The sequence below is a fragment of the Podarcis tiliguerta genome (genome assembly GCF_965153285.1).
Source record: "Podarcis tiliguerta genome assembly, chromosome: 7".
Classification (NCBI taxonomy): Eukaryota; Metazoa; Chordata; class Lepidosauria; order Squamata; family Lacertidae; genus Podarcis; species Podarcis tiliguerta.
In genome coordinates this window covers 29,260,044-29,285,848 of record NC_139540.1, presented here as the reverse complement: position 1 = coordinate 29,285,848, position 25,805 = coordinate 29,260,044, and the positions used below count along the sequence as shown (strand labels likewise).

General features: G+C 42.1%; 1 protein-coding gene across 4 annotated transcripts in view; it reads right to left on the bottom strand.

Annotated features, from left to right (window-relative positions):
* Positions 1 to 25,805, bottom strand: part of ZNF704 (zinc finger protein 704) — a 51,891-nt gene that overhangs the window by 21,164 nt on the left and 4,922 nt on the right. For all 4 annotated transcript variants that reach the window (XR_014513888.1, XR_014513889.1, XM_083451167.1 and 1 more), the window contains exons 2-4: positions 18,041 to 18,288; positions 2,540 to 2,643; positions 949 to 1,181 (exon numbers count right to left, since the gene is read on the bottom strand). Coding sequence is in view for 2 of the 4 variants with exons in the window: in XM_083451167.1 (XP_083307293.1) it covers positions 949 to 1,181; positions 2,540 to 2,643; positions 18,041 to 18,288 (585 nt within the window). In the remaining 2 variants the exon portion in view is untranslated. The remainder of the gene's footprint in view (positions 1 to 948; positions 1,182 to 2,539; positions 2,644 to 18,040; positions 18,289 to 25,805) is intronic.

Genomic DNA, 25,805 nt, shown 5'->3' with positions numbered 1-25,805 from the left:
TCTGCGGGGGGGCGGGGGGGGGGGGGGCGGCGGGAATACACTTTGTTTGAAGGAAGCCCCCACAGCTTCACTAGGGAGTTTACAGGAATGCAGCCAAAGATTGTTTAAAATAAGATGACATCCCTATTGGTATTACATGCAGTTACATATACATAAAAGGTAAAGGTAAAGGTACCCCTGCCCGTACGGGCCAGTCTTGACAGACTCTAGGGTTGTGCGCCCATCTCACTCAAGAGGCCGGGGGCCAGTGCTGTCCGGAGACACTTCCAGGTCACGTGGCCAGCGTGACATCGCTGCTCTAGTGAGCCAGAGCCGCACACAGAAACGCCGTTTACCTTCCCGCTAGTAAGCGGTCCCTATTTATCTACTTGCACCCGGGAGTGCTTTCGAACTGCTAGGTTGGCAGGCGCTGGGACCGAGCAATGGGAGCGCACCCCGCCGCGGGGATTCGAACTGCCGACCTTTTGATCGGCAAGCCCTAGGCACTGAGGCTTTTACCCACAGCGCCACCCGCGTCCCAGTTACATATATACATATATATATATATATATATATATATATATATGTAACTTGCAAAGTGAAAAGGGAGAGATGTAATATTCCACTCCACTCCAGTGTGGAATCTCAAAAAGACAAGTTATTTTCTGTGCTCAAACTTTTCACTGTAACATAATTTAAATTTGATACTGCCTTTGATTGGTTATCTTTGAACTAGATGGTAAGAGACCTACGTCAATGTGGCAAAAGAGAGAGGATAAACCATGACAAGTTGACTGTGGCACTTTGTCAATAAGCCCCAGGGTTGGACACTTAAAAAGCATGCCAACATCCTGGAGCAAACAGCGAATGTACTATCCCGTAAGAAACAATGCACCCCTCAGGTTTGAAAATGAACCCCAAGGGGACCACACAAGCTTGAGTCTCCTATGAAGTCAATATTGGGCTCACCTTCCTCTTTCTAGGAATGGGCTCATCAAAGAGGAGACTACTAGTTTCAGCTTCGTCAATGCCGTCATCAGTCTGGGACGGCAGTCGAAATGGTTTGAAGCTGTCGGCAGAAAGAGGGGGCGAGGGGGTGGATGGGTTTGACTGGTCGCTTGGAGCACTCCAGCTCCAATACCCGCTGCTGCTGGTACTCGAAGGCACGAATCCTCCTTCTTTCCAAGATCCATTTAAGGACTCTAGAAATTCGGAAGACCAAAAAGGAAAGGAAAGTGAATTAAAGTTGAACAGCACTGGACAAAGCAGGGGCAGCCAACATGGTAGACCCCACCTCCCCACGGATGTGTTGGGCAACAACTCAGGGATGATGGGAACTGTAGTTCAACAACATCTGGAGGATAATATGCTTTTTACCCTGGACCAAAGCAACTCAATACAGTGGTACCTCGGTTTTCGAGCGTCTCAGAGGCCGAATATTTCAGTTTTCGAACGTTGAAAACCTGGAAGTAAATGCTTCTGTTTTCAAACGCGCCTTGGAAGTTGAACAGCTTCCACTGCATGTTTTCAATTTTCTCAATTTAACTTGCAGCCAGCCCTTTGTGCCTTGGTTTTTGAACATTTTGGAAGTCAAACGGTCTTCCGGAATGGATTACATTCAAGAACCGAGGTACCACTGTATCAGTTACTGTGTTTTTTAGAAGAGAATGTTGGCAACAGTCCTGCAGATATAAATGTGTGAAGAGTTTGTACCTGGTAGTACAGCAATGCTTTCACTAATTTATACACACATAGCACACCTGGTATCAGAGTTGTGTGGGTTTTTTTTACAATCAAGCAGCATGTAAATTTTATGTAATAAATAAGTAAGTCAAGCATAGTTTTAAATGCTGTTTGTTCACAGAAGCTAAAGGGGTGAAAAAAGCACCTATCATTCAAATGTAATGTTCAGTCATAATTACGGCATTTCTGTGTTCTCTGGCTTTTTAACTTCTCTTTATCTTTCTTTTTAAAAAAGAAAAGATTTATACATGAACAAAATTTTGAAAAGAGAAGAAAGCCTGATGGAATGAGGCTGAAACAAACAAAGAGAGAGTAAGTCTGATTCTTGTTTTCCTGCCATCTTCTTTGTTATTCTTTGTCTTATTTAAAGAAGAACGTCAGTTTGATCTTATGCGCTACCTGTTACACACAGCAGCAAGTTTCATGTCCCTCTTCTCTTTTTTTGTTTGTTTTTGTTTGTAAATTAAAAACTGCCTAGATGCTTCTGCCCAGAGAGGAAGAATCGGGGAAGGAAAGGAGTACCTAAATTTCTCCCTCTCTGCTGTTTGTCTGCTCAAAATTAGTCCCCATCCCCTTTTTCAGAAAAAGTGACTCATGAACAATGCATTGATCACAAGGTCCCGTAACTAGTGGCAGGTCCCCTAATAGCATAATGGTTTATAGGATTTCCCCCCCCCCTATATGTTCCCAGTGTAAAAGATGGATACTTACTATAGTTAGACATACATGCTTAATGAATCGCAACCACTGATGAAATTTAAGTTCAAGATCCCTACTACTTTTCACAATCTCTTGTGAGTAGGAATACAGTGCTTACCATTGGGTCGGACAGGAGGGCTGCGGACCAAAGGGCTGGTGGATAAACTGGTTAGGACCATAGCTGCTGTGACTTTATCCATATCCAGTTCTTCCAAAGATTTTCTGAAATGGAAAGTGAAGGAAAAGAAAGATCTACATCAGCAGCAAACGCAGGCTGGTGAGGGAAACAATAATGTTGATATTTCAAATTCTTCCTGCTCAGAAACTCTGTAAAGAGCAGAAACCTAAACTTAAGCTTACCAGATTTTTTTCAATGAATCCAGGGACACTTTTCAACTTCAATTGATTTTGTATGGGCACTGATTTGTAAATCCGGGGACTGTAACCTTACCTAAACTGTTTTGACAAAAGTGGATACAACAGATAAGCCAAGGCCTCATTAGCATCCACTTGATCCAGGGAATGCCGACTTAAATAAACAGAAAGTCTTGCAATACCTTTGAAAGCTTCTATTGACTCCGACTTAGATGTGTTTCCAGTGCAAAAGAGTACCAAAGATGTAGGACCATCACCAAGAACATTCTGGGTGGCAATCCAACACAGTTAGGCATCAAAGGGACTTAGCAGACATGGACTGAAGTTTTTATGCATTAACACACTGAAGGGTGCCTTTTATGTCTGCTTGAGGTCTCAAGGTGCTATGGTGTCTCTATGGTCATTGCTCAGTGGCAGAGCATCTGTCTTGCATACAGAAAATTCCAAGGTTCAGTAATACTGGCATCTCCTGGTAGGGAAAGGCACCCACCTGAGACTTTGGAGATCAGCTGCCAGCCAGTGTTGACAGTACTAAACTAAATAAAACAATAGTCTGGCTCACTGTAAGGCAGCTTTCTATGTTCCTGTGAAGTGCTCAGAAGAAGAAAAAACAGGCAGCCTCTCAATCAAGACCAGATTACATGATGCACTGCAGATACATGAATACATCACCTAATAATTTTGGGTTTTAATTGAAAAGGAGGAACAAAAAGCATCAGGTTTGATTAGAACAGAAGGAGGAGATTGTTAACAGACTTCCTGAATAGCACAGAGTTCAGTCCTGATTTCAGCATAAAGAACATTACAAATAGGCAGCAGGTTTTACCCTTAAGTATCTGTTAAAGCAGTAGCAGTATTTACTCTGTAGCTGAAGAGTTGAAACAACATGAAATTCATAGGGGGAAATGCAAAAAAACACAGCAGCACCTTCTTAATTTCCCATGAAGCTAATTAGACATAGTAGCCTCAAGGCAAACATAGTGCCCTTTAACACGAAGTTGATTAATGAATGGTAATCATTTTAAGCATAGGGTAGAGAAAGGAAAACTTGCTTCACTCAGTGTTACGATGTAGTGAAGCTTCTATCTTTCCAAAGCCCGAGAGTTTAAAAGAAGATCCCTACGGGACTAATGCCTTTCAGACACAATGCTTGATAATGTACTTAAGTCAAGGTTGATGGTTGCTTTCAGTATACCCTTCCCATTAACATTTACTGAATTATCAATACTGAGTTGGCTCACAATGCGGCAAACATTGTATGCAAATCTGCTGAGTGGCAGGAAAATTCATAGTGGGGGTATTAAGACAAGGCTGGAAAAGCTGTTTACAATCTCAATAGGAGTTGGGATTAGGCTACTGCAATGTATTGCGCATTGGGACTGCCTTTGAAGACTTGAAGTACTATTGGCTCAGATTGCAAAGCCAGAGTAGTCGGCCAGAAAACATCTTTAGCGCAGATTCACTGCTTCCCTGTCTGTTTCTGGGCACAGTTCAAAGCGTGTAACATTCAAAGCCCTATATGGGATGGGATGTGGGTATATGAAGGACTATTGACTTCCACATGAATCTGCTTATCAACAGGAGGAGAGAAGTGTCTGTGTGTGTGTGTGTGTGTGTGTGTGTGTGTGTAAGAAAGAAAGAGGGAGAGGGGACAGTGCCCCATCTTACTCTGGCCATGCAGCCCTCAACCACTTCACCCTGAGCAAATGTGGAGCTTGACCCCAAAAAGTTTGCACGCCCATAGGCGAGCAAAGACTGCTGGTTTTATATAATTTACTTTTAAAGATAACTAAAATCCAGACAGAACAGCAACAGAAGGTTGCAAACAGATTTTGTTTCTACTGTTTTTAAAAAATGCGGCTCACACTTTGAATCAAAACAAATATTAGTGTTCCTAGAAAAAGATGCCTTTAGCCCAGTAGCCTGGATTATAATTTTGCTCCAGAACACTAGCTTGTTCCTTTTTTTTTTTAAGGATGGAGGAAAGGATCATCTATAAAAAGCTGGTTTTTTCCATTTAAAAATATTTTCTTTTTTTTAAAAAAAATACTTGCCTACTGTTGAAAATGACAATAGTATTATAGCTATTAAAATGGATACTAGCATAATGGCTTTGTCATCCCTTCGCAGTGAGAGGCAGTGTGTGTCTGAATGCCAGTTGATGGGAACTGCAGGTGGGGAAAAGGCTCGTGCTCAAATTCTGCTTTTTTAGGTGTTTGGCTGGCCACTGTGAAACAGGACGCTAGACTAGATAGGTCACTGCCTTGACCTAGCAGGCGCTGATCTTTTTTTGTTTTTGTTTAGTCGTTTAGTTGTGTCCGACTTTTTGTGAGCCCATGGACCAGCGAACGCCAGACACTCCTGTCTTCCACTGCCTCCCACAGTTTGCTCAAACTCATGTTCGTAGCTTTGAGAACACTGTCCAACCATCTCATCCTCTGTCGTCCCCTTCTCCTTGTGCCCTCCATCTTTCCCAACATCAGGGTCTTTTCCAGGGAGTCTTCTCTTCTCATGAGGTGGCCAAAGTATTGGAGCCTCAACTTCACGATCTGTCCTTCCAGTGAGCACTCAGGGCTGATTTCCTTAAGAATGGATACGTTTGATCTTCTTGCAGTCCATGGGACTCTCAAGAGTCTCCTCCAGCACCAAGGCACTGATCTATATCAGTTCAAATAAATTAAAATTCTTAACAGAAAAGGGACCTCTGCATCCTCCGGTTTGGGGTGGAAGTAGATATTATGAATAGAAAACGGGGCTCCCACTCTATCCTGAGCTTTCCTCAGAAAACAAATGCAGGGATGGGGAAGAAATACTTTCAAGGGGAACTGGTGGTGGTGAAGGAACAGGGCAGGAGAAGAGCGTTAGATGGGGCTTACTCCAAGGAAGGCTTTATATAAGATTGCAGCTTTAATTCATGTTCTCCAGCTGAGCTTTAAATCCAGAAGCAGGCTGGGTTGGTGTTAAAAAGAGAGGCACATTTCAAAGGAGACTTGCACATGTTCAGGAAAGACTAAGCACCTCACCCTCCCACCCACTGCTTTACCCCTAAAAACAAAAACAAAAAAACTAAAGTAAAAACAGCATGGGTATGTGTGCATGCTCAACCCTTTCCTATCACTTTCCTGCACTCCACATGACCCTGTCATCAGCAGCTTACCCTATCCCAGGGCTCAAAATTCATATTTCATGTTAGGAAGAAGGGAAACAGCAAGGGGGGGGGGTTAAGGTTAATATTCTGACCACAATTTCTTTGCTCCAAATTGCCTTTTCCCTTCCCTATAAAATGTACAATTAGGTTGCTGTTGTGTGTGTAATGTGTAGTTTGGCCCTCGTCAACATGCTGAAGAAGAAGAAGAAGAAGAAGAAGAAGAAGAAGAAGAAGAAGAAGAAGAGTTTGGATTTGATATCCCGCATTTCACTCCCTTTTAAGGAGTCTCAAAGGGCTAACATTCTCCTTTCCCTTCCTCCCCCACAACAAACACTCTGTGAGGTGAGTGGGGCTGTGACTGGCCCAAGGTCACCCAGTCGTGAACCCGGTTCCCCAGATTACGTGACTACCGCTCTTAACCACTACACCATACTGGCTCTCTTACTGCTTTGTGGTAAATAAAATAATATGACATCACTAGTTCACTCAGGAAACATGCAAACTGTAACATACACTGTTTAGGCTAGGTTCCAATACAGGTGTATATGGTTGTTTAAGATGCTACTATGTCTGTCATTCACACTTTACAAGTTTGTTGAGGGAAGCCTAAGCGTACATGATGTTTACTATCTAAAATGTGGAACCTCCCTCACTACCAGACTGGAAAAAGTCTACCTTCCTGACAGAGATATCAGAAAACTACAACGTTCTATCCCCCTGCCGACCCTAAAAAACCTCAATAGTTCCATTTCGATAAAGATCATAAATAAAACAAGCAAAGGGACAATTATTTGAAAAGTAAATTATGCTTTTTCTGGAAACAGTGTCTCTAGGATGAATGTATCTGCCCTCTAGGAGTTTATAAACAGCATCCGAATTTGTGAATAAATCAATTTTCACTGACTTCTGCTGCTCTGTGAACACCAGTTTCTTCTCTGTTTCTCTTGCTGTGGTACCATTACAAGCTGAAGCCACTTCTCCAGATTTACCCCTGGACAACCCCCCTGGACCCTCCAAACATCCTTTTTAATGTGCATTCTTGGTGTTTCATTTTGATGATGGTATCTGGGAAGTTATAAGTAATTCCACTTTGAATACCGTGTGCAAAATTGGAGAAGCATTGCAGAACAACTACAAAGCAGGATGGTCCAGTGTAAATTCACCATGAATGCACTATTATTGCATCAGTGACATGTTGTGGAAGACACTCCAACCCCCACCAGTCTAGAGGGGTCCTCAGCCTCTCCCAAAAGCCCTTACAATCATCCTTCAATATAGTACTTCTCCGTCCATTTCAACTTCCCTTTCTTATTTCTAGTTCCTGATTCCCCCCTCTCCTACTTCCTTGAAACACTCCTCATTTTCAGATTCTGTTACCTCTTTTGCCCCAATCCAAATCCGTTTTTTTTTTTTTTAATGCTCAGCGCACTATTACCTTCCATTATATAGCTTTTAACACTAAGATATTTGGGGGATCCTGAGACACCCATATTCACAGCCCACACCATATTTCAGATGCACTGGTGCCAAGATTCACTGGTTACAAAATCCAAAATGTAATCTATTTTTTTCCTTCTAAAAGGGGGAAAAAGTAAGGTAATTAAAAAAGTTCAGGATATCTATCCAGTAAAATTAGCATATCGATCTGGGGGGAGGGAAGGGGAGGGGGAAGAAGAGCAATATAAATGATAGGTCTCACTGTACCAAGAAAAAGTTGGGTGCAATATACAGGGCTCAGCTTTCTTCCTCTTAGTGACAGAACTCAATCCCTTCCAGCCTACAGTAACAAGAAAAATAGTTGCTCGAATCATGTTCTTTTGATTGGAAATTTGAATCTCTTCTGGGTTTTATGATTACTTAAAATACACACACACTTATCTGTAGGTTTTTAAATAATTTATAATGCAGCCTCCCTTTTCCTCCACCTCCTCCTCTTTATTCTGTTCTGCTGGTGAGCGCAGAGAATGCTAATCACCACAGGCTGAACTGGCACAGCTGCGAATCACGGAGGCTCCTCCCCAATGAGCTCATCCTCAAGCAGTGCAAATGAGAATGACATAATGTTTCTCCGAAGCCTGACACGCGTAAAACTAATTTCTCAAGCCGCAGCCGCTCTCCTCTCCAATACAGCTTTCTCCCCTCCCAAGATCATTCATTATGAGGAGGACATCATTAAAGCTTCAGGGTGGAAGGGGATAGGAAAAACAAATGCAGTGCTTCAGCATCATCAGATTAGCCTGTTCCCCCCTCCTTTCACTCCCACCAATTTTTAGGTCAATAATACCACCAGCACTGCCATTCCTCCTTCTTCTTCTGTAAAATCAATGGAAGCTATGTATTTCTGGAGAGGGCAGAAGCAAGGACGAGGAAACAGAGTTATGGAGGACAGGGAATTTATCCTCATTCATTTTCCTCTGTTGAAATCTGTCGGCCTCCTTCTACTTCCTATAACAGGTTTGTTTGTGTGATGTTTAAAAATAAGTGCTGGTATCTTATTAGTCAAAATGTTTTCAATACAGACAACTCCCACTTAATGCAAGGGTTACGTTCTGGGTAAAATCGTGTAAAGTGGGGAGCACCCTCTAAACAGCCTCCTTGCCACTCTCTCTCCAATCTAGACCAGAAATACTGTATCCCATTCAAGTTGCGGATATTTTCGAATGGGTGTAAGTGGGGAGTTGCCTGTACACAGAATCCCTTCAAGTTCCTTTATACGGAAGCACCTGAGTATGTGAGCACAGAGTGAGTGGGATCTCTAGTCGGGATCCACACATCTCTGATGCAGGAGCCAAACATTCAAGCCATCCCCACAGAGAAGCTGGCTTCCGTCAATGGCCAACCAATCTGCCCTGGCTGAAGCTGCCAACGATACCTGGTCGAGACAAACCGCTCAATACATAAGGACATTTGAAAGGAAAGGAGCAGGATGTTCAGTCTTAACACCTTGAGGAAAGTCACCAAAACACCTGCACAGTGAGACATGCACACATACCTTTTGCAGTCCAAGGGGCACATTCCTTTCTGGCCAACCTTCCCTGACCAACAATCCTGGTAGCTTGGGATGATGGATACTGAATGAAAAGGCTGCAGAGCTACTGGCTAGGGAGCTGGACCAGATTCCTGGCTCTGTGCCTGGTGTTACCTGATCAGGGGCCCAAGAGAGGCACAGCAACTAGGCCCACAGAACCAGAGGCAGGACCCTCATAGGTGCTGTCCTTGGGCCTGATGAACTGAGTATTGCCCACGCCACCTTGCCAGTCCAGCACCAAGCGGAAAGGCACATAAAAAAGGAGAAGCAGCCCAGTCAGCTGGTTCTTTAAGAATCTCTAGGGCTCCAGTAAAGGAGGACTGGACTGGACGCAGAGGCTCAAAAGGCCTCTATTCACTTTAGGCCCTCACTGAAGGATGTTGATCATAAGGACCTCTCCATGGTGCTGCGACATCTAACCAGACTGGCTCCATGGGCAGAAGCAGGAGCAGAACAAGCCACACTTTGTGACGGGGTGGGCCTGTTTTGTTTATTGATATACCGAGGCCTAGTCCTACTTTCCTTGCATTCAGGGGAAGTCATACGGCAATTCATGGCCTCCTCTAAATTAACACAACACTGCAACAGCAGCCAAAGCTAGCCTGAGATGAAAACAGATATAAAGGATGCCTTAACTGCAGGTACTCTGTCAAAATCAAATCGCTAACATCCGTACCCCCCCCCCAATGATTTATTTTAATTTTTGGGAAGACCAAACAAATTAAACACATACACAAAGATGCCAGCTTTTCTCAGCCTTGCTTTAGTAAGCACAGATGTCTGGCACTTCAACAGATATTTTTGTACGTTACTTAACACAAGCTACAAAGCTGCTACTTTTACAGAGGATGCTGCCTGCTGGTTAACAGTTTCCTGAAATTTCACAGCTATTTCTTGAGCCCCTTGGCTAGAAAATAAGGCATATCCTTACTTCACGATCATTTACAATGGGTATGCAGTACAGCTCTTCAAGCAAAGGCTATTGGCTTAATCACTCTACAGTATATATAAGCTTTATTAGTGGCAGTATCATATAAATATATGCTTATTTAATTGAGGATTTATGAGCTCTTAGTTTTGTTCCCACAAGGAAGGGGGCAGAACATAAATTAACAGGATACAGAAAAGCTACGTACAAGCAACAACACTACCATTGGCATTTTCAACAGGTATAAGCCCAGCCACAATAATAATAGCATAAACCCAAAATGTCTAGCACCATGTTCTATGCACAACTGGGAACGTTCACATAGGACTTTCCTCTACTTCTTCGCACTGTGGTCAAAACCTTGGATTGGGGCACACATCATGTGGGTGAGAAGTTTTTAATTTATCCCCCACCCCCAGTTTTAATGTAACTATGTGTGTGTTTCTGTCTGTTTGTTTGTTTGGTTGGTTGTAAGCTACTTTGGGTTGCCCTTGGCAAGATAAAGCAGTAAGTAAGTAGGTAGGTAAGTAAGTGGCTCTCCAGATGTTGAACTACAACTTCCATCATCCCTGGCCAGTGACCCCATCTGGTTCCCTACTGCGAGAAACAGGGTGCTAGACTAGGTGGTCTGATTCAGCAAGGCTCTTCTTTCTCATTACCCTTATCCTTTTTACACAAGCGACAAAAGGAGACAACAGCAGTACAAATGCACCTTTGCATGCCCAATTACCATTTACACTTGCATGCCGGTGCACGTAGATAAATAAATACCACTGTGGTGGGAAGATAAAAGGTGTTTCTGTGCGTTCTGGCTTCCATTACAGTGTCCCATTGCACCAGAAGTGGTTTAGGCATGCTGGCCACATGACCCAGAAAGCTGTCTGTGGACAAACGGCGGCTACCTCAGTCTGAAAGCGAGATTAGCGCCACAACCCCATAGTTGTCTTTGATTGGACTTGACCATTTACAACAGTGCATTCAGTCATTAACTTGAATAAAACTAGAACTGTTATCTGTTAATTAGCCATGCTAAGTGCTCCATGTTTGGCAGGATAAAAAGGTAAAGGTACCAGTCTTGACAGACTCTAGGGTTGTGCGCTCATCTCACTCTAGAGGCCGGGAGCCAGCGCTGTCCGCAGACACTTCCGGGTCACATGGCCAGCGTGACGAAGCTGCTCTGGCGAACCGGCACCAGAGCAGCACATGGAAACGCCGTTTACCTCCCCGCTATAAAGCGGTACCTATTTATCTACTTGCACTTAAGGGTGCTTTCGAACTGCTAGGTGGGCAGGAGCTGGGACCGAATGACGGGAGCTCACCCCGCCGTGGGGATTCGAACCGGCAACCATGCGATCGGCAAGTCCTAGGCGCTGAGGTTTTACCCACAGCGCCACCCATGTTCCATTTGGCAGGATACAAATCTCAAAATAACAGACATATTCTCTGAGGCTTTATGTATGCACATGCTAAGCACTCCATCTCCTTTAAAAGCAGTATCTAGACTATTTTTCATCCAATCACCCATTTAGAATGGTGTAAAGAAGACAGGAGAGTGAACACACACTATGAAAATGATCCATCTATTTGTTTCTCAGGCTAATAATTCGCCTTTAAAAAAAAAGAATACAGCGGGGAGCGGGGTGTTCCATCATTGATTGAAGCCCTTTACTCTAGTCACTTTTCCGTTTCTTACATTAACAATGATCCAAAAACTTGACTGTTTTACAGTCTCCTGTCTCTTTCGTGCATCACACATGCCGGGAAGTGTGCAATGCAACTCTGAACATTCAGTATTCCGTTAAAAGGATGGTTGGGAATATACAGTGCCTTGAAACTAGAAGATGTTAACACATATTATTTGCTCCTGGTTAGCCTCACACTTTCCTTTCCTTTCCTTTCTCTTCTCTTCTTGTTATCCTTGCTCCCTCTTTTCCTCAGTTTCTTTTGTTGTATTCTCCTCTACTAAAATTTGATAGCAATTTTGGAAAAAATCATGTCTCACTGCTCTGAGGGCATTATAAAAACCAAATAAATAATACATTTAAAACAGAGCTGCAATTTCTGACCACTGGTCATGCTGCCTGGGGATGATGGGAACGGAGCCCAGCAGTAGCTTCTGGTTTAACTGTTCCCCACCCTTGACATATATGTACACATATAGAGATTCAGTTTGTATTAATACATCTCTCTGATTTCCACTGAATTTGTAATTGCCAGAGACTACCTATGGAGACAGTATAAAAGGATTAAAGATGCTCAAACAAACTGGTGATCTGACAAACCCTAATTGAGCTAAATAGTTTTCTTTTTCTTTCTTTCCCCTGATTTTGGAGAAATCAGTGGGAGGCTACCTATTTATAAGCAACATATGTAACTTCACTATTTTTTCTTAAACCACACACTTATCTGAAACAAGGATGAATTGCAACAAAGTCAGGCTGCAGACTTGGATAAAATCCAGTGAGATGAACTGCAGCTGAACTACAGTCTTGAAGCAGATCTGAAGCTTTCAGTGTCAGTCGTGTTATGTCTGTATTATACCTGCACTGTAGATGTGGTGCCAGCACACAATTCACTGCATTAGTTTTTCCACAAGCATGGTTCATGGGATACTAAGCATCTGACTTCTTTTAGACAAATTATTACACTTACTCATTTCTTATGTCCCTGAACAGCACCTGAACGTTTTGAAGGAAGGGGCTTGTGCATATTTAACACAGCATAGTATCTAATGGCATTAAGTGCTGCATTGTCATGAGTTAGTTTTGCTTCGGTAATTGCAGATATCATCAGCACTGTGCATAATTCATATCAGTTCCTTTCTACACAGGTGCTCACTCTTATTTCCATATCCCTAATTAGTGCTTGACAATGAATGTTATCTAACCTGTCTAGGTGAAACAGACAAATCTAGTCACAATACAGCTCTCTAGGTGACTGATTTAACTGTGCAGACAACTGGGACCAACTGTTCTGAAAGTAAACTTAACAGCTCTGTTGTACATTGGCCAGCCAGAATGCACATTTCGTCTTGCAACCCTTACTCATATTTCTATTGGGGACTCATAGCACTACTTCCTTGCCAATAAGCAGGATCTATGCCACGTTCCATTGCATGGCTGCTCCAGAGCCAGTCCCAGAAATAAAGAGGGTATCCAACTAAGCTATACTCAGATTCGACTCACCTCAATCACCAAGATCCTTTGAGGGGGGCACCTCTGGTGGATCTCATGCCTCTGAAGTTTGGCTGGCCTTCACAAGAGACAAAACCTTTAGTTTGACAGGCACTGGCCTGTGGAACTCCCTGCTAGCAGAACTTTGGGCAGGAAGTTCTCTCCCTCCTTTGAGATGTCTTTTGAAAACTATATTGTTTAGGAATGCATTTGCAATTTGAATTTTCTCGTTTAAACCCATCAGCATTTATGGATTTTTTAAATTGATATTGTTATGGATATCTTTGTTCACTTTAATTTTATATGCTGCAATCCACCTTGCTACATGTTTCTTAATGAATATGCAGATTATAAACACACGGATAAATAAATTAAAGAGAGTTGGTGATATGCCTGTTCCTAATTGGAACTTAATGGGCCAGTCCCATTGGGCTTCGGATCAAAGAGAAAGGACGGCCAACAGCATCATCACTGAGGAATACAAGAATAAGCAGAATTTCATTCTGAGACAATTTGTCAAGTACAATTTATTTTTTAAAATCGGCCGACTCCTCTTTATATGGGGATTTGTATTGCTCTGAGCCAGGGGTCAGCAAACTTTTTTAGCAGGGGGCCAGTCCACTGTCCCTCAGACCTTGTGGGGGGCCAGACTATATTTTTTGGGGGGGAAATGAACGAATTCCTATGCCCCACAAATAACTCAGAGATGCATTTTAAATAAAAGGACACATTCTACTCATGTGTCCTGGACCGTCCACGGGCCGGATTTAGAAGGCAATTGGCCCAGATCTGGCCCCTGGGCCTTAGTTTGCCTACCCATGCTCTGATCCATGCAAGGAATTGAGGCAAATGCATTTTTTGACAACTAATACATTTGATTTTCACTAAGGTGAGTATTTTGACCTTCAACAAAGTGATCTCCACTTTGAAGTAATTCAAAAGTACAGAAGAAATAGCAGCATTAACCTTAACGATTGTCCAGAAGCGCTGATGCATTTTTAATATCATTTAGTAAAACTAAATAAAAATTAAGAGAGTTTGTTTTGCTGTGATGATGTTTGTCAGGATCGCCATCCTATTCTATGCAGCACCTTTATTCTTATTCATTTTCTTTGTAAAGTATTTTGAAACTCAAGAGACTGCAAATTCAACCTTGTAAATAATACAATTATATTAAACAATATTTGGAGGGGTTTTTTTAATCGCCTGGGACAATTCTCACCCATTTTCCTATATCAAGGCTGCAAGCACTCTCTAGTGACACCTAGTGGCTGTGATGCAAACATGCTCTTATGCTGTATTTTTATGGTGACTGGATTGTGTTGGTTGCACATGAACTCCGAGGTTATAGGCACAATCTTGATAAATTTAGGGCCAATGGAATTAATAAGGTTAAGCACACAATTAAGCACTGCTGTGTCATTAGAATTAAACAAAAAATGTAAATAATAGTTATTTTTACTAATTGTGCATGTTAATATCCTCAAGATGTATTAATTAATTTTTATTAATTGTGCATGTTAATATGCTCCTAAGCTAATACCAGATTGAAGACAATGGATTGTATCCAACTAAGACATACTCTGTAGACTTGAGTTAGTCATGGCTATCCTAAGATATTCCTAAAACATGTAGGAATTTTTTAAAGCTGTTAAACCCCCCCCCCCACTTGATGGATATTATTTATATTGCAGAATTTTCTATCAAGTTCTGTTATATTCATATATTTGTAGATGAGAAAACTGTATTATTTTTATTCACCCACAAATATTTCACCTACATTTTAAGAAGCAAATACCCAAAGAGAAAAATAGGTTTTATGTAGGAGTGTCAAAAAGCAAATTCAACAAGACACATCACAGATTCAAACAAATCCTTCTGTTCATGGGCTGATATGCAAAAAAACAAAACAAAACCAAAAAAACCACCATCAGGCATGGCCTAGTGCATTGAGTCCTGGAGTGATATGAGATACACATTGAAAACACCACTGTGTTTGTGCCTTTGTACAAGACCACTGAGCTTCAACTGGTGGCTCACGCAAGCTCAATTAAGGCATGCTGTGGCTACCACAATTTTGATAAAAATTCTATTCCCCCTTTTGTGTGCTTTGCCAATGGAACTGGGGTGCAAAAAAGTTGGGGGGGCGCCGAAAAATGAAAGGGAAGCCAAAGGGCATTTGTGTAGCAGGAGCCAGCATGAAAAAGTCTTGTGTTAGGCTGTAGAAGCAGCAGAAAAAGAGAGCAAAAATATAAATTCACTAAAAGTAGTGTTAAAATACACTAAGAGTAAATACCACATTGGAGTTGAACTTGAGTCCTATGTCTGAAAAGACTTTTATCATGCTAAGCTACCAAGAATATTACTGGGCAATGTTAGCAAGGAGAATGTGAGACATGATGTTGGCTGGTTATTACATCTGCTGCAATCTTTGATTAGGTTTAGGGTACAGCTTGATTCAGATTTAATAAGCCATGGCATACTAGCCTGAAAACGAGCACCTGGGGCACTTCAGCTTTGATGCTCCCTGTCATTGTATTAGACAACAGTGACTGCAGGTGTGATTGCCTAGCTCATGATTTGCTGCTCTCAAGGTTCCCTTCTATTGTCAAGGGACCAGAGGGGTAACAAGAAGAAGAAGAAGAGGAGGAGGAGGAGGAGTTTGGATTTGATGGCATTAAAAGTTGCCACAATTGAACCCTGATATGGCAGATCATACTACACAGCTAGATTATGGTCTTGACCATTTTAAAAACAAACAAATCTATCTCCTTTCAATAAACAAACAACCATTTAGTGTATGTCCTTTGCTTTCTGTAATTTCCCACAAAATTGCAGTTGAGGATCTTTAGTTGATACCCCATTTTTTATTCAGCATCATTGTAGTTACGGTATGGAACTTGCCCTGAAGAAATAGCCATTACTACCCCTGTTCTTACGATGCCCATTCAACAGCACCACATAAATAAATATAAAAAAAGAGTCTTACCTCCCTCCTTATGCCTTCAGCTCCCTTTCTTCCTTATTTCATTTTGCTATTTCATTGTAAGCTCCCTAATGGCTGCAGCACCAAGCAATTAGTGAAAGGGTTCAGGATATCAAATTCTAAAGCTTTCCCAAGAGGTCTAATAAACTGAGAGTGGATGGAGGCAGAATCAAAGCTACAACCCAGTGCCATAACTTCCGACAAATTTCCACAGGAAGTCCAGTAAGTGCCCAGAACAAAATCATGGGTGCCAACTACCTCAAACTCTGGGGAAGGTTTGTATTACACAGAATGGCTTCCATAATAATGCAAGCACACTTATGGTAAATATACTTTATGAGTCTTTTGTTAATGCCGCAAGGCAAGCATTGAGGGAAAGAAGGAGAAGGAAGGAGGGAAATGGGGGAAAACACACAGTCCTGCCATTGAGGATAAGGGAGGGAAAGGTAAGTCTCCTGAATGAAACTTGCAGCAGTCAGTAAAGATGCGGGGGGGGGGGGTGTCTTCTGGGGAATCAAAAGAGGATTTAAGGTGTTCCAGAATCTAGGTATTTTGTAATGACTCCGAGAAGGCTGCCAGCACTGATTTCCTATGTACTGCACTAGAATGAAATCTGAAATCCAAACCCTACCAGCCACTGCAGGGACTTTGGAGAGCTACTGCTGAGTCCACAGCCCAGCCACTTATGGTGACTATGGTGGAAGGAACAAGTGAATGATTGGGGCTGATCCCTGCACCACCTCCAGGCTTTTGCAGTAATCCTGTATGAATCAAGCATGACGCTGGCCAGCAACAGCCTGAATCAGGCTCACTATCCAGTGAATCTCAGGCTGTTCAGCCCCGCTCTGCCCCCCTCCCCAGAATGCCCCCCATTTTGCAGTTTTCCACTACCAGGTATACCAGTAGCAGGCTTTCTGCCCACATGGCTGATCTGTGCCCAGAAGGGGCAGGTCAGTGGTGACTGGCTCCATCCAACCCCTCCCCCAGGCAGTGTTCGAAACTCTGGTTGTTCTAGGTGCATTTGCGGCAGGGAATTTCATTAGTGAAGCAGTTGCTGAGCTCTGGGCGCAGGACTGCGCCTAAGATTTCAGATTAAAACTGCAGAGTGGAAGGAAAGGAGGACCTTTTTCTGCCTCCCCACTTCCAACGATTCTCTGAAGACTGGAGAAGAGACCCTCTTAAGAATATGAGGGAGGGTGGGCAGGGGAAGGACTAGACCATGTGAAAAATGTACATAATACTTTAGCTGCAGTTCATTCATCTTCAGCTTTGTATTCTTGTTGTTAAAAAAGCACACCTAGCCATTCCGTTGTTGCGCCCATAACCTAGGTTTAAGGTGCCATTTAGCTTCTAGCTTTCTAACACTGCCCATAGGGGTTGTGGGTTTGATTGCTCTGCCTCTTGGTTTTATACCCATCCTTCAAATTCAGTTTCTATTCTATTCCACTGCAGCATGACAAAGAAGGGAAGATGGAAGCAAAGGCACAATGCTCATTCTTCGTTTAATGAAATCATGGTTTATCAGACTAAACCAGACTGAAATTATTATAGCTGAACCAGGCCTCTGTGTATAGTTTAGGGCAGCCTTACCTAACCTGATGCCCTCCTGATGTTTTGGATCAGAACTTACACCAGCTATGAAATTGTCTCACCTGTCCTATGTGTGGAAGGATCTCTGCTTTAGTATATTCCTTGCTGGCATTGCTCACATAGTATATATTTCATTTTAAACAATTTACTATTATTGATACCTATTTTACAATGATAGGACTGAAGTAGTAGCAACTGGCCCAAGGCTGCCCAGTGAATCTTATAACCCAAGTGGTCCATGTCAAACAATGACCACTAACCTCCACAACATGCGCACATACACATTCAACCTGTAGGAAGCGCTATATAGTTTATATCAGAAAAGCCCAACTTGCTGAACTTGGAAGGCTAGTCATTTTGCCACCCTTTCCTGCTTTTCAGGCTTCCCTACCTTGCAGGAGGCACATCAATATTTGAAGACACAACTTTGCGTTTCTGCTCGAGAAGGCAGATGGAGCGGGTGCTTTCTTTCTCGTGCTCATGGGCTCTGCCAGGTTTTTTGGTGTCTGCTGTTTTCGAATCCTCTTCCTTCATCGCCAACAGAAAAAAATGTTGGTCTGACAGTTTTTGATTCAGATCACTTTTTAGCTCCTCCTGCTGAAATGCTGCGAAGGTCATTTCACGCTTTATGCTGGTTGCCTGAAAAATTAAAAGGGATTATTAGATTTCTTGCAATTCATTTGCATCATTTTAAAAAGAGGGGGCAGACATCGCCTCCAGGCATCCAATTCTATTTAGCAGCTCCGACTCACATTACCAAGCACTTTGCTTGGCAGGCTTCAGACAGAAACCTCTTCATTTCCTTTACTAGAGGTATCTGCAAATTGTCATGAGCACCCTATTGAGAGGGCCATCTACATATCAAATAAGAGCAGCAAGGGCAAACAGAAAGGTGCTCTTGGTGGGCAGCACCCAGCCTCAGTTCTAGAACTGCCTTGCTCTGTGTGTCAGGGGAAGGGAACTTGTGGTTTCCAGATGCTTATTGGACCTCAGCTTCCATCACTCCTGACCACTGGTCATCCTGGGAGCTGGAGTCCAACAACCTCTGGAGGGCCATAGGTTCCCCACCCTTGACAAAGAGGAAGGAAGACCCAGCATGCTCTCACAGCAGGACCATCTTGGCTGTGAATCCTGGAAGACTTGCTCTCTGCCTTGAAGGCCTTTTCCCACCTGGGCTATCTCCAGCTACAAAAGCTGAGGCTGAACAGACTCTTGGGCTAGGGTATTGTTGAGAGGGGGATGGTTTGCGAATGTTGCTTATTATTTTTTGTATCTTTATTTTATATCTTATTATGATTTATGTGGAAATTGTTCAATATGTGCACTTTCTGATGTTTCACTTATTGCCTATGATTACTTTTGTTAATGTTTGTAATTAGGCAGGTTGCAAGCCGCCTTGAGCATGACTTACAAATTCTTAGATGTGTTTAAGCGTCCAAACTTATTTTAAATTGCAGTTGTCATGTTTTACTGCTTTGTTGTTTGCTACTCTGGCCTCTTGGGGAGGAAGGCTAGGACAGAAATTGAATTAATAAACAAACAACAAATATATTAGTGAAAATAGCATATAAAATGTGTTATATTAGGGGAAACTGCTCTCAGAAAATGTTATATTAGGAACTAATTTTGTTATTTTTTTAATAAATAAAAAATCACAAACTGACATGGAAATGTACTGAAATGAATTTAAAACAGGAAAAATGAGTAACTGAAACAGAAATGAGTAGCTTCGTACAACTTTGCTTGCATCTAGCCACACCATGACCATGTGTGTGTGTGTGGAAGGTAAAAGACCCCTGACCGTTAGGTCCAGTCACGGACGAATCTGCGTTTGCAGCGCTCATCTCGTTTTCTGGCCAAGGGAGCCGATGTTTGTCCACAGACAGTTTTTCCGGGTCATGTGGCCAGCATGACTAAGCTGCTTCTGGCGAAACCAGAGCAGCGCATGGAAACACCGTTTACCTTTCCGTCGGAGCTGTACCTATTTATCTACTTGCACTTAGACATGCTTTCGAACTGCTAGGTTGGCAGGAGCAGGGACTGAGCGACGGGAGCTCACCCCGTCATGGGGATTTGAACTGCTGACCTTCCGATTGGCAAGCCCTAGGCTCTGTGGTTTAGACCACAGCGCCACCCACTGTGCAAAAAAAGAGTCTTCAGTCCTGAAGACCTTTTGTGAAACATGAAGGTTTTGGTTAAAATATTTATGTTTCCAAGAGAGCTTATCAATAATAAAAAATAAAATAAACGCAACAGATGCATAGTAGTTTGAATACATGGATGGGGAGGGGAGTTCAAAATGGGTATTATCGGGAAACACTGCTGGCTGTTGCCCAGTGCCAGTTTATTTATTTTTTAACTGTAAAAATAATTATGCTGGTATAAGGTTACTGTAAAATACAATGAAAAATTACAGTGCAAGCCCATGCACACACTTAAAATGATTAGAGGCAAAATATTTAAACACATTTCCCATTTTGTAGTTTCCTTGGAAAGCCTTCTGGCACTTGTTTCAAGAGTAAAACCAGAATGATTACTTTAAGAACACAAATGGTATCCAAGCTGAAAGCATTAGTCATATTATACTTCTCGACATGCAGCCAAATGACATATTGCCAAGAAAATATGTTTCCCCTCTGTTTTGCAAAGCATAAAGCTCACAACACAACACAACCAACAATTGTAAGCAAGTATACTTTTCACTTTAGTAATAAAGGTCATGTTTGAAAGACAGATGAGATTTCCTGTTTTGAAAGTTGGTTTTTAACCAATCATCCTGAAGAAATCGAATACTAATTCTGGGACAATTCAGAGAACCACTGTGTGCATGGCACATACCTGACATGTATGTGCATAGGTCAGCTGTCCAACCATGGTGCAGAATTTAGTGGCCAGGTTGCTTACTGGGGCATGACGGCTTGAGCATATTATACCAATCCTGGTCCAACTGCACTGGCTGCCAATTAGTTTCCAAGCCCAATTCAAAGTCCTGGGTTGTTGTTGTTTTTTACCTATAAAGCCTTAAATGGCTCAGGACCACAATACCTCAAGGGCGGCCTCTCCCCATATGAACTGACCCAGACCCTACTATCATCATCTGAGGCCTTTCTTCGTCTGCCTACTCTACAAGAGCTTTAGAGGGTGACAACATCATAACGGGCCTTTTCTGCAGTGGCTCCCTGTTTGTGGAATGCTCTCCCCAGGGAGGTTTGGCTGGCGCCTTCATTATACACCTTTAGGTGCCAGGCAAAAATGTTCCCACTTCAACCAGGCCTTTGGACAATTAATATCTCACACCCTTTTAAAAGTGTTTGTGGGAGGAGGGTAAGGTGGTGTACTGAAAATCTCCCACAATGTCCCTTTTGATGGTACAAATGGATGGGTCTGCTTGGGCCTCCAGCTGTTTTTGGACTACAACTCCCATCATCCTTGACCACTGGTCTTGCTAGCGAGGGATGATAGGAGTTGTAGTCCAAAAACAGCTGGAGGCCCAAGGTTGGGGAACACTGTCCTAAGGAATGCATAAGACTTTGCATCTGCTGAATACATGGGGAGTGATAATATGGGTAACAATAATGGGTAATACTGTATATGGTGAGTAAATAGGGATAAAGGCAGCAGAGAAAAGAGTGATGAAATGAAATGCAGCAGAAGTGATGGTCAGGAGTTCTTGCTAGATCTGTTGAAGCCTGTGCAGGCATTTGAGGAGATGCAGCAAGTTCTCACGGTCCACGCTGCAGGCCTATGGGTGATGGAAATTTCCCCTTTGCAAGTTCAGTTTAAGAGAACAGACGCACAGCACTTCCAATCTGCACATGCAACAACATGTATGGGGTTCATGCAAAATTGGATTCAAATTCTAATCAACAGGTTCAATTAACTTTGTGTTACTATCCCCCCCATCAAGTTACCATGTATCAAAGACCAGATTTTTTTTACACAGCCTTCCAATTTTGTCTGGCTAACCTGCTCTTTATAAAGGGTAAGGAAAGGGGATGGGTACCTGTGGGCTTTTGTGGGAGGTGGGGGAATTCCCCCACCTCCCGCAAAAGCGTGCAAAAGCCACACGCTCTTTAAAGGGTGCGCAGCTTTTGCAGGCTTTTCTACAAGGTGGGGGAATTTTAGACTTGGGTAAAAAATAGAAATGCAATGTTCCAAGTTTGACACATATTCTCTCTTAGCCTCATTGCTCTGCACAGAGACCCTTCCTAAGTCAAAAAAATTAACAACTCTATGCTGCCATTGTGCTAGTTGCTTCTCCAGTCTGTCACATGATGCCTCTGACTCGGCTGGCGGCTTACAAGGCAGAATGGTACAGATAATGTAAGTTTGCTTTGCTGCAACCCACTATGACTCAACTCTACTTATCTGCTCTTCTTCACAGACCCGTGATAGGGATTTCCAGTAATTCAATAGATATGTGGACAGAAGCCTAGTCTGTAGCAAAATTTGCTTTATTAGACCAAATTAAGTTTCAATCTATGACTTAATTTGAAGTGGTACTATTATGGGATGCACCTTCCGCCGCCCAACTTCAGTGGAGAGATTAATGATTTTGGTAGAAGAGTTCTAGACATAAATGAAAGGACTAAGGTGCATAAAGGGAAGGATGGAAATTTGCAGTAGCCAAGAAAAGAGATAACCAGAACATGACTTGTGGAGTCTGAAAAAACAGCTACTGGGTTGTTGTTGTTGTTGTTTTGGTTTTTGCTATGCTATGCAGAAGAAGAGGAGGAGTTTGGATTTGATATCCCGCTTTATCACTACCCTAAGGAGTCTCAAAGTGGCTAACAATCTCCTTTCCCTTCCTCCCTCACAACAAACACACTGTGAGGTGAGTGAGGCTGAGAGACTTAAGAGAAGTGTGACTAGCCCAAGGTCACCCAGCAGCTACATGTGGAGGAACAGGGAATCGAACCTGGTTCACCAGATTACGAGTCCACTGCTCTTAACCACTACACCACACTGGCTCTCACTTGGTGACATGACTTGGTGACTAAGACTGTGTGTGTGGGAGATAGAGAGGGGATTCTGAAACAAAACCTAGATTTTATTAAAATTATTTAAACACAGCTTCCCATACAGGGGTCCTGAAACAGCTTACAAAATAAAATCCAACACTAAAATGTTTTTAAAATGAATATTAAAATATACATAAAATCTAAATAAAATCAGTAATGAGCAATGCCAATAACAGAGTGCTCCAACAAGTGGGCACCACTATAGAGAAGGCCCTTTTTCATTCCCCCACCCCAAGTGACATACTTAGAAAATGTGGTACCACTAGCAAGGATTTCTCTGATTATCTTAATGCCCTAACATGTCTGCATAGTGAGGGGAAGGCAATCTTTTACGTATTCTGGTCCCAAGTTGTTTTGGGCTTTATACACCAGAAACAAAACTCTGAACATTGCTTGGTAGCTAACAGCTGCCAGCCTGTTTGAGCACTTTTAGCTCTCCACTCGGTACCTTCGCTGATGTCTTCTGCACTAGCTGCAGCTTCTGAAATAATTCCAAGGGCAGCCCCACAAAGAGTGCATCACAGTAACCCAAATATAAGGACTGCCCAATTCCAGGACATCATTGCTACACTAGTTGGTAATAGGTGCTCCTAATCACCAAGGTTATTTTAGCCTCTAGTGACATAAGAAGAATTAATGCCTGGTTAACAGGGATGTAGTATCTTATGGACCCTAGTCAAAAGCCACATTAAGAAGTCTCCAGTTAACCATAATTTTGCACTATGTGCAACTGGGAAGCTAGTTAATGGCTTCAGAAGAAGCCAGGATATGAAGCCAACCTCAAACCATGGTTTGATATCCTACCTTATTCTCAAGCTGCTAACCATGGCTTCCCAGTTTGGATACAACATGGAACTGTAGTTAACTGAAGACTTCTTGGTTTGTTTCCTGGCTTTCCTGCAGGGGCACAAGGCTCATTCATACCTCAGCTTATTAGGCCAAAATATTATTGTCTGAATGTAGCCAAAGAGAAGGAGACTTAGGAGAAGCAGTTCAATCATGCATGTACCATATTTAAGATGACAATGATACATCCATGAAAAAAATATACCAGGAAGTTAGTTAGAGATGCAGGACAAGATATATGGAATAGGAGACTTCTGGATGTAGAAACATTAGGCAAAACCTTTTTAGAAATACTTACAATGATAATAAAAGGAGACTTACAGGAATGCTTAGGGTGCAAATTCTTCCTCAAAGCTTTTACTAGAACCAATAAACCCTTCCCGTAAGTCTGAAATATGCTTAATAGCACACCATCACTGGAAGCAACAGGGGCCAGACTACACCTCATGCTGTTAAAATATCAAACATCTAAAAGGCTATTTAAAAACAAATCTAATTGATTTGTATTCTTAACATACAACTCCAACCTCAAGTTCTCTTAAACATTTTTTTTGTGCTAGCCTGAGGATAAATCAATTTGAAAAAGAAGAATTATATTGCACAATCTATTCAGCAAGAATAATATTCACGGAGGAGCACAATGAGGTAAGAAAGATTCTTCTATCAATATTTGGAAAGGTCTTGCTCTGAATTTCAATGTATTGTTACATTCTAGGCTACTCTTTGCATTTATCTACTCACTCACCTTGCCAATGCCTGCTTATTATAAATAACTTATGCTAGTTAAGCCTAATCATTCAAAGTGTCTGGAAATAGCTGTGCTGAAGAACACTACCTGAAATAATGCATCAGGAATGCCATTATAAGCATCACTTCTTCTAAATCAGCATTATATTTAAAAAAAAGTACAAAGAAAGAGAATTCATAGCTTTGCTATTCAACAGATGAAGAACTAATATTCCACTCAAATATCAGTTTCTCCAGAACAGAAATGTGAATGGTTTTATTGTGGTCAAGAAATTACATGACTACTAGTTGCACAGTTTCATCCAAAAGGGCCAAAAAAGAACAGTTTTCCTGCATAACTCTTGACAATTCAAAGGCTAGCCAGTCAGCTCAACACAGAAACAAGTCACATTTAGCTATACTTAGCTTACCCTCCCTATTCTCCCTCCCTACCATATTGCATGAAATACAACATAACGGGATACTAATCTTCTGCTGCCCAAACAGTATACTATATTTAAAGTTACAAGAAGCAAAAAGATTGTTTGTTTGTTTGTTTTTGCATGTGTAAACTAACAAACAGTGAAAGAATAAATGGAAGAGACTGGTGCACCTTTTTTGGCACTTCTGTGCATATACAGCAGGGCTGGCCAACATGGCGCCCCCAGGTGTTTGGACTACAGCTTCTATTATTCCTGAATCATGCTGGAATAGGATGGGAGTTGTCATTCAAAACATCTGGAGGGCACGTCATTGGCTACCACAGAATGGTGCATAGTCACCAGAAGGGAAGGATATACATTTTTATATTAACAACACATATGGCTGTTAGTCCCAGTAACTGCATATTCTTTTTGCCGACTGAAGCGGGCATATTTATGTAAATTTGTGTACTTTTCATTTGATAGGACCAACACAGCAGCTCCTCTCTGCTCCATGCTTTTCTTTAAAAAAAGAAAAGCAGCAATGGCTCAATTCAGGTAATTTTTCAAACAATAATTTTAAGAAGCAGGAACATGCCATTGCCCTTTACATTTTTTCCGCACAACTCCCTTCACTTGCATGTCCATTCTCTCCTCCAGCCTCAGATTCCCCTCCCCCAGCTGTAGTTTGTTGTGATGCCTATAACTGGAAACTCTTTTTACTACTAAATCTTCAAAACCATGGCTGGGAGTAGGTTTGCAGACCATTGTTTGTACAGTATGTCAGCACCACCTATGATCTGCTTTATCAAAGCATACAATGCCTAAGTGAGAGATTGGGTGCATGAGAGGAGAGCAGGGAGGCCACAGATTTGTAACATGCTCCCAGTCCTTCAAATTATGACCCAGCATATCAGAAGAGAAGTACAGTATCCAAACTGGGACATTGCCAGGAATAGTCTTTTTTAAAAGTTTCTCCATAGTTTTGGCCAGAGTTTCAAAAATGTGTAACATTAACTGATGGTGCAGCTTTTGGCTTGATAGCATAGTTACTTTTTAACCCTCAGACCAATGTGTTTATAGTACAACTACTTTCAGTATTAGTCATAGTACATCATTCTTGGGTTTACCAGCAGATTAT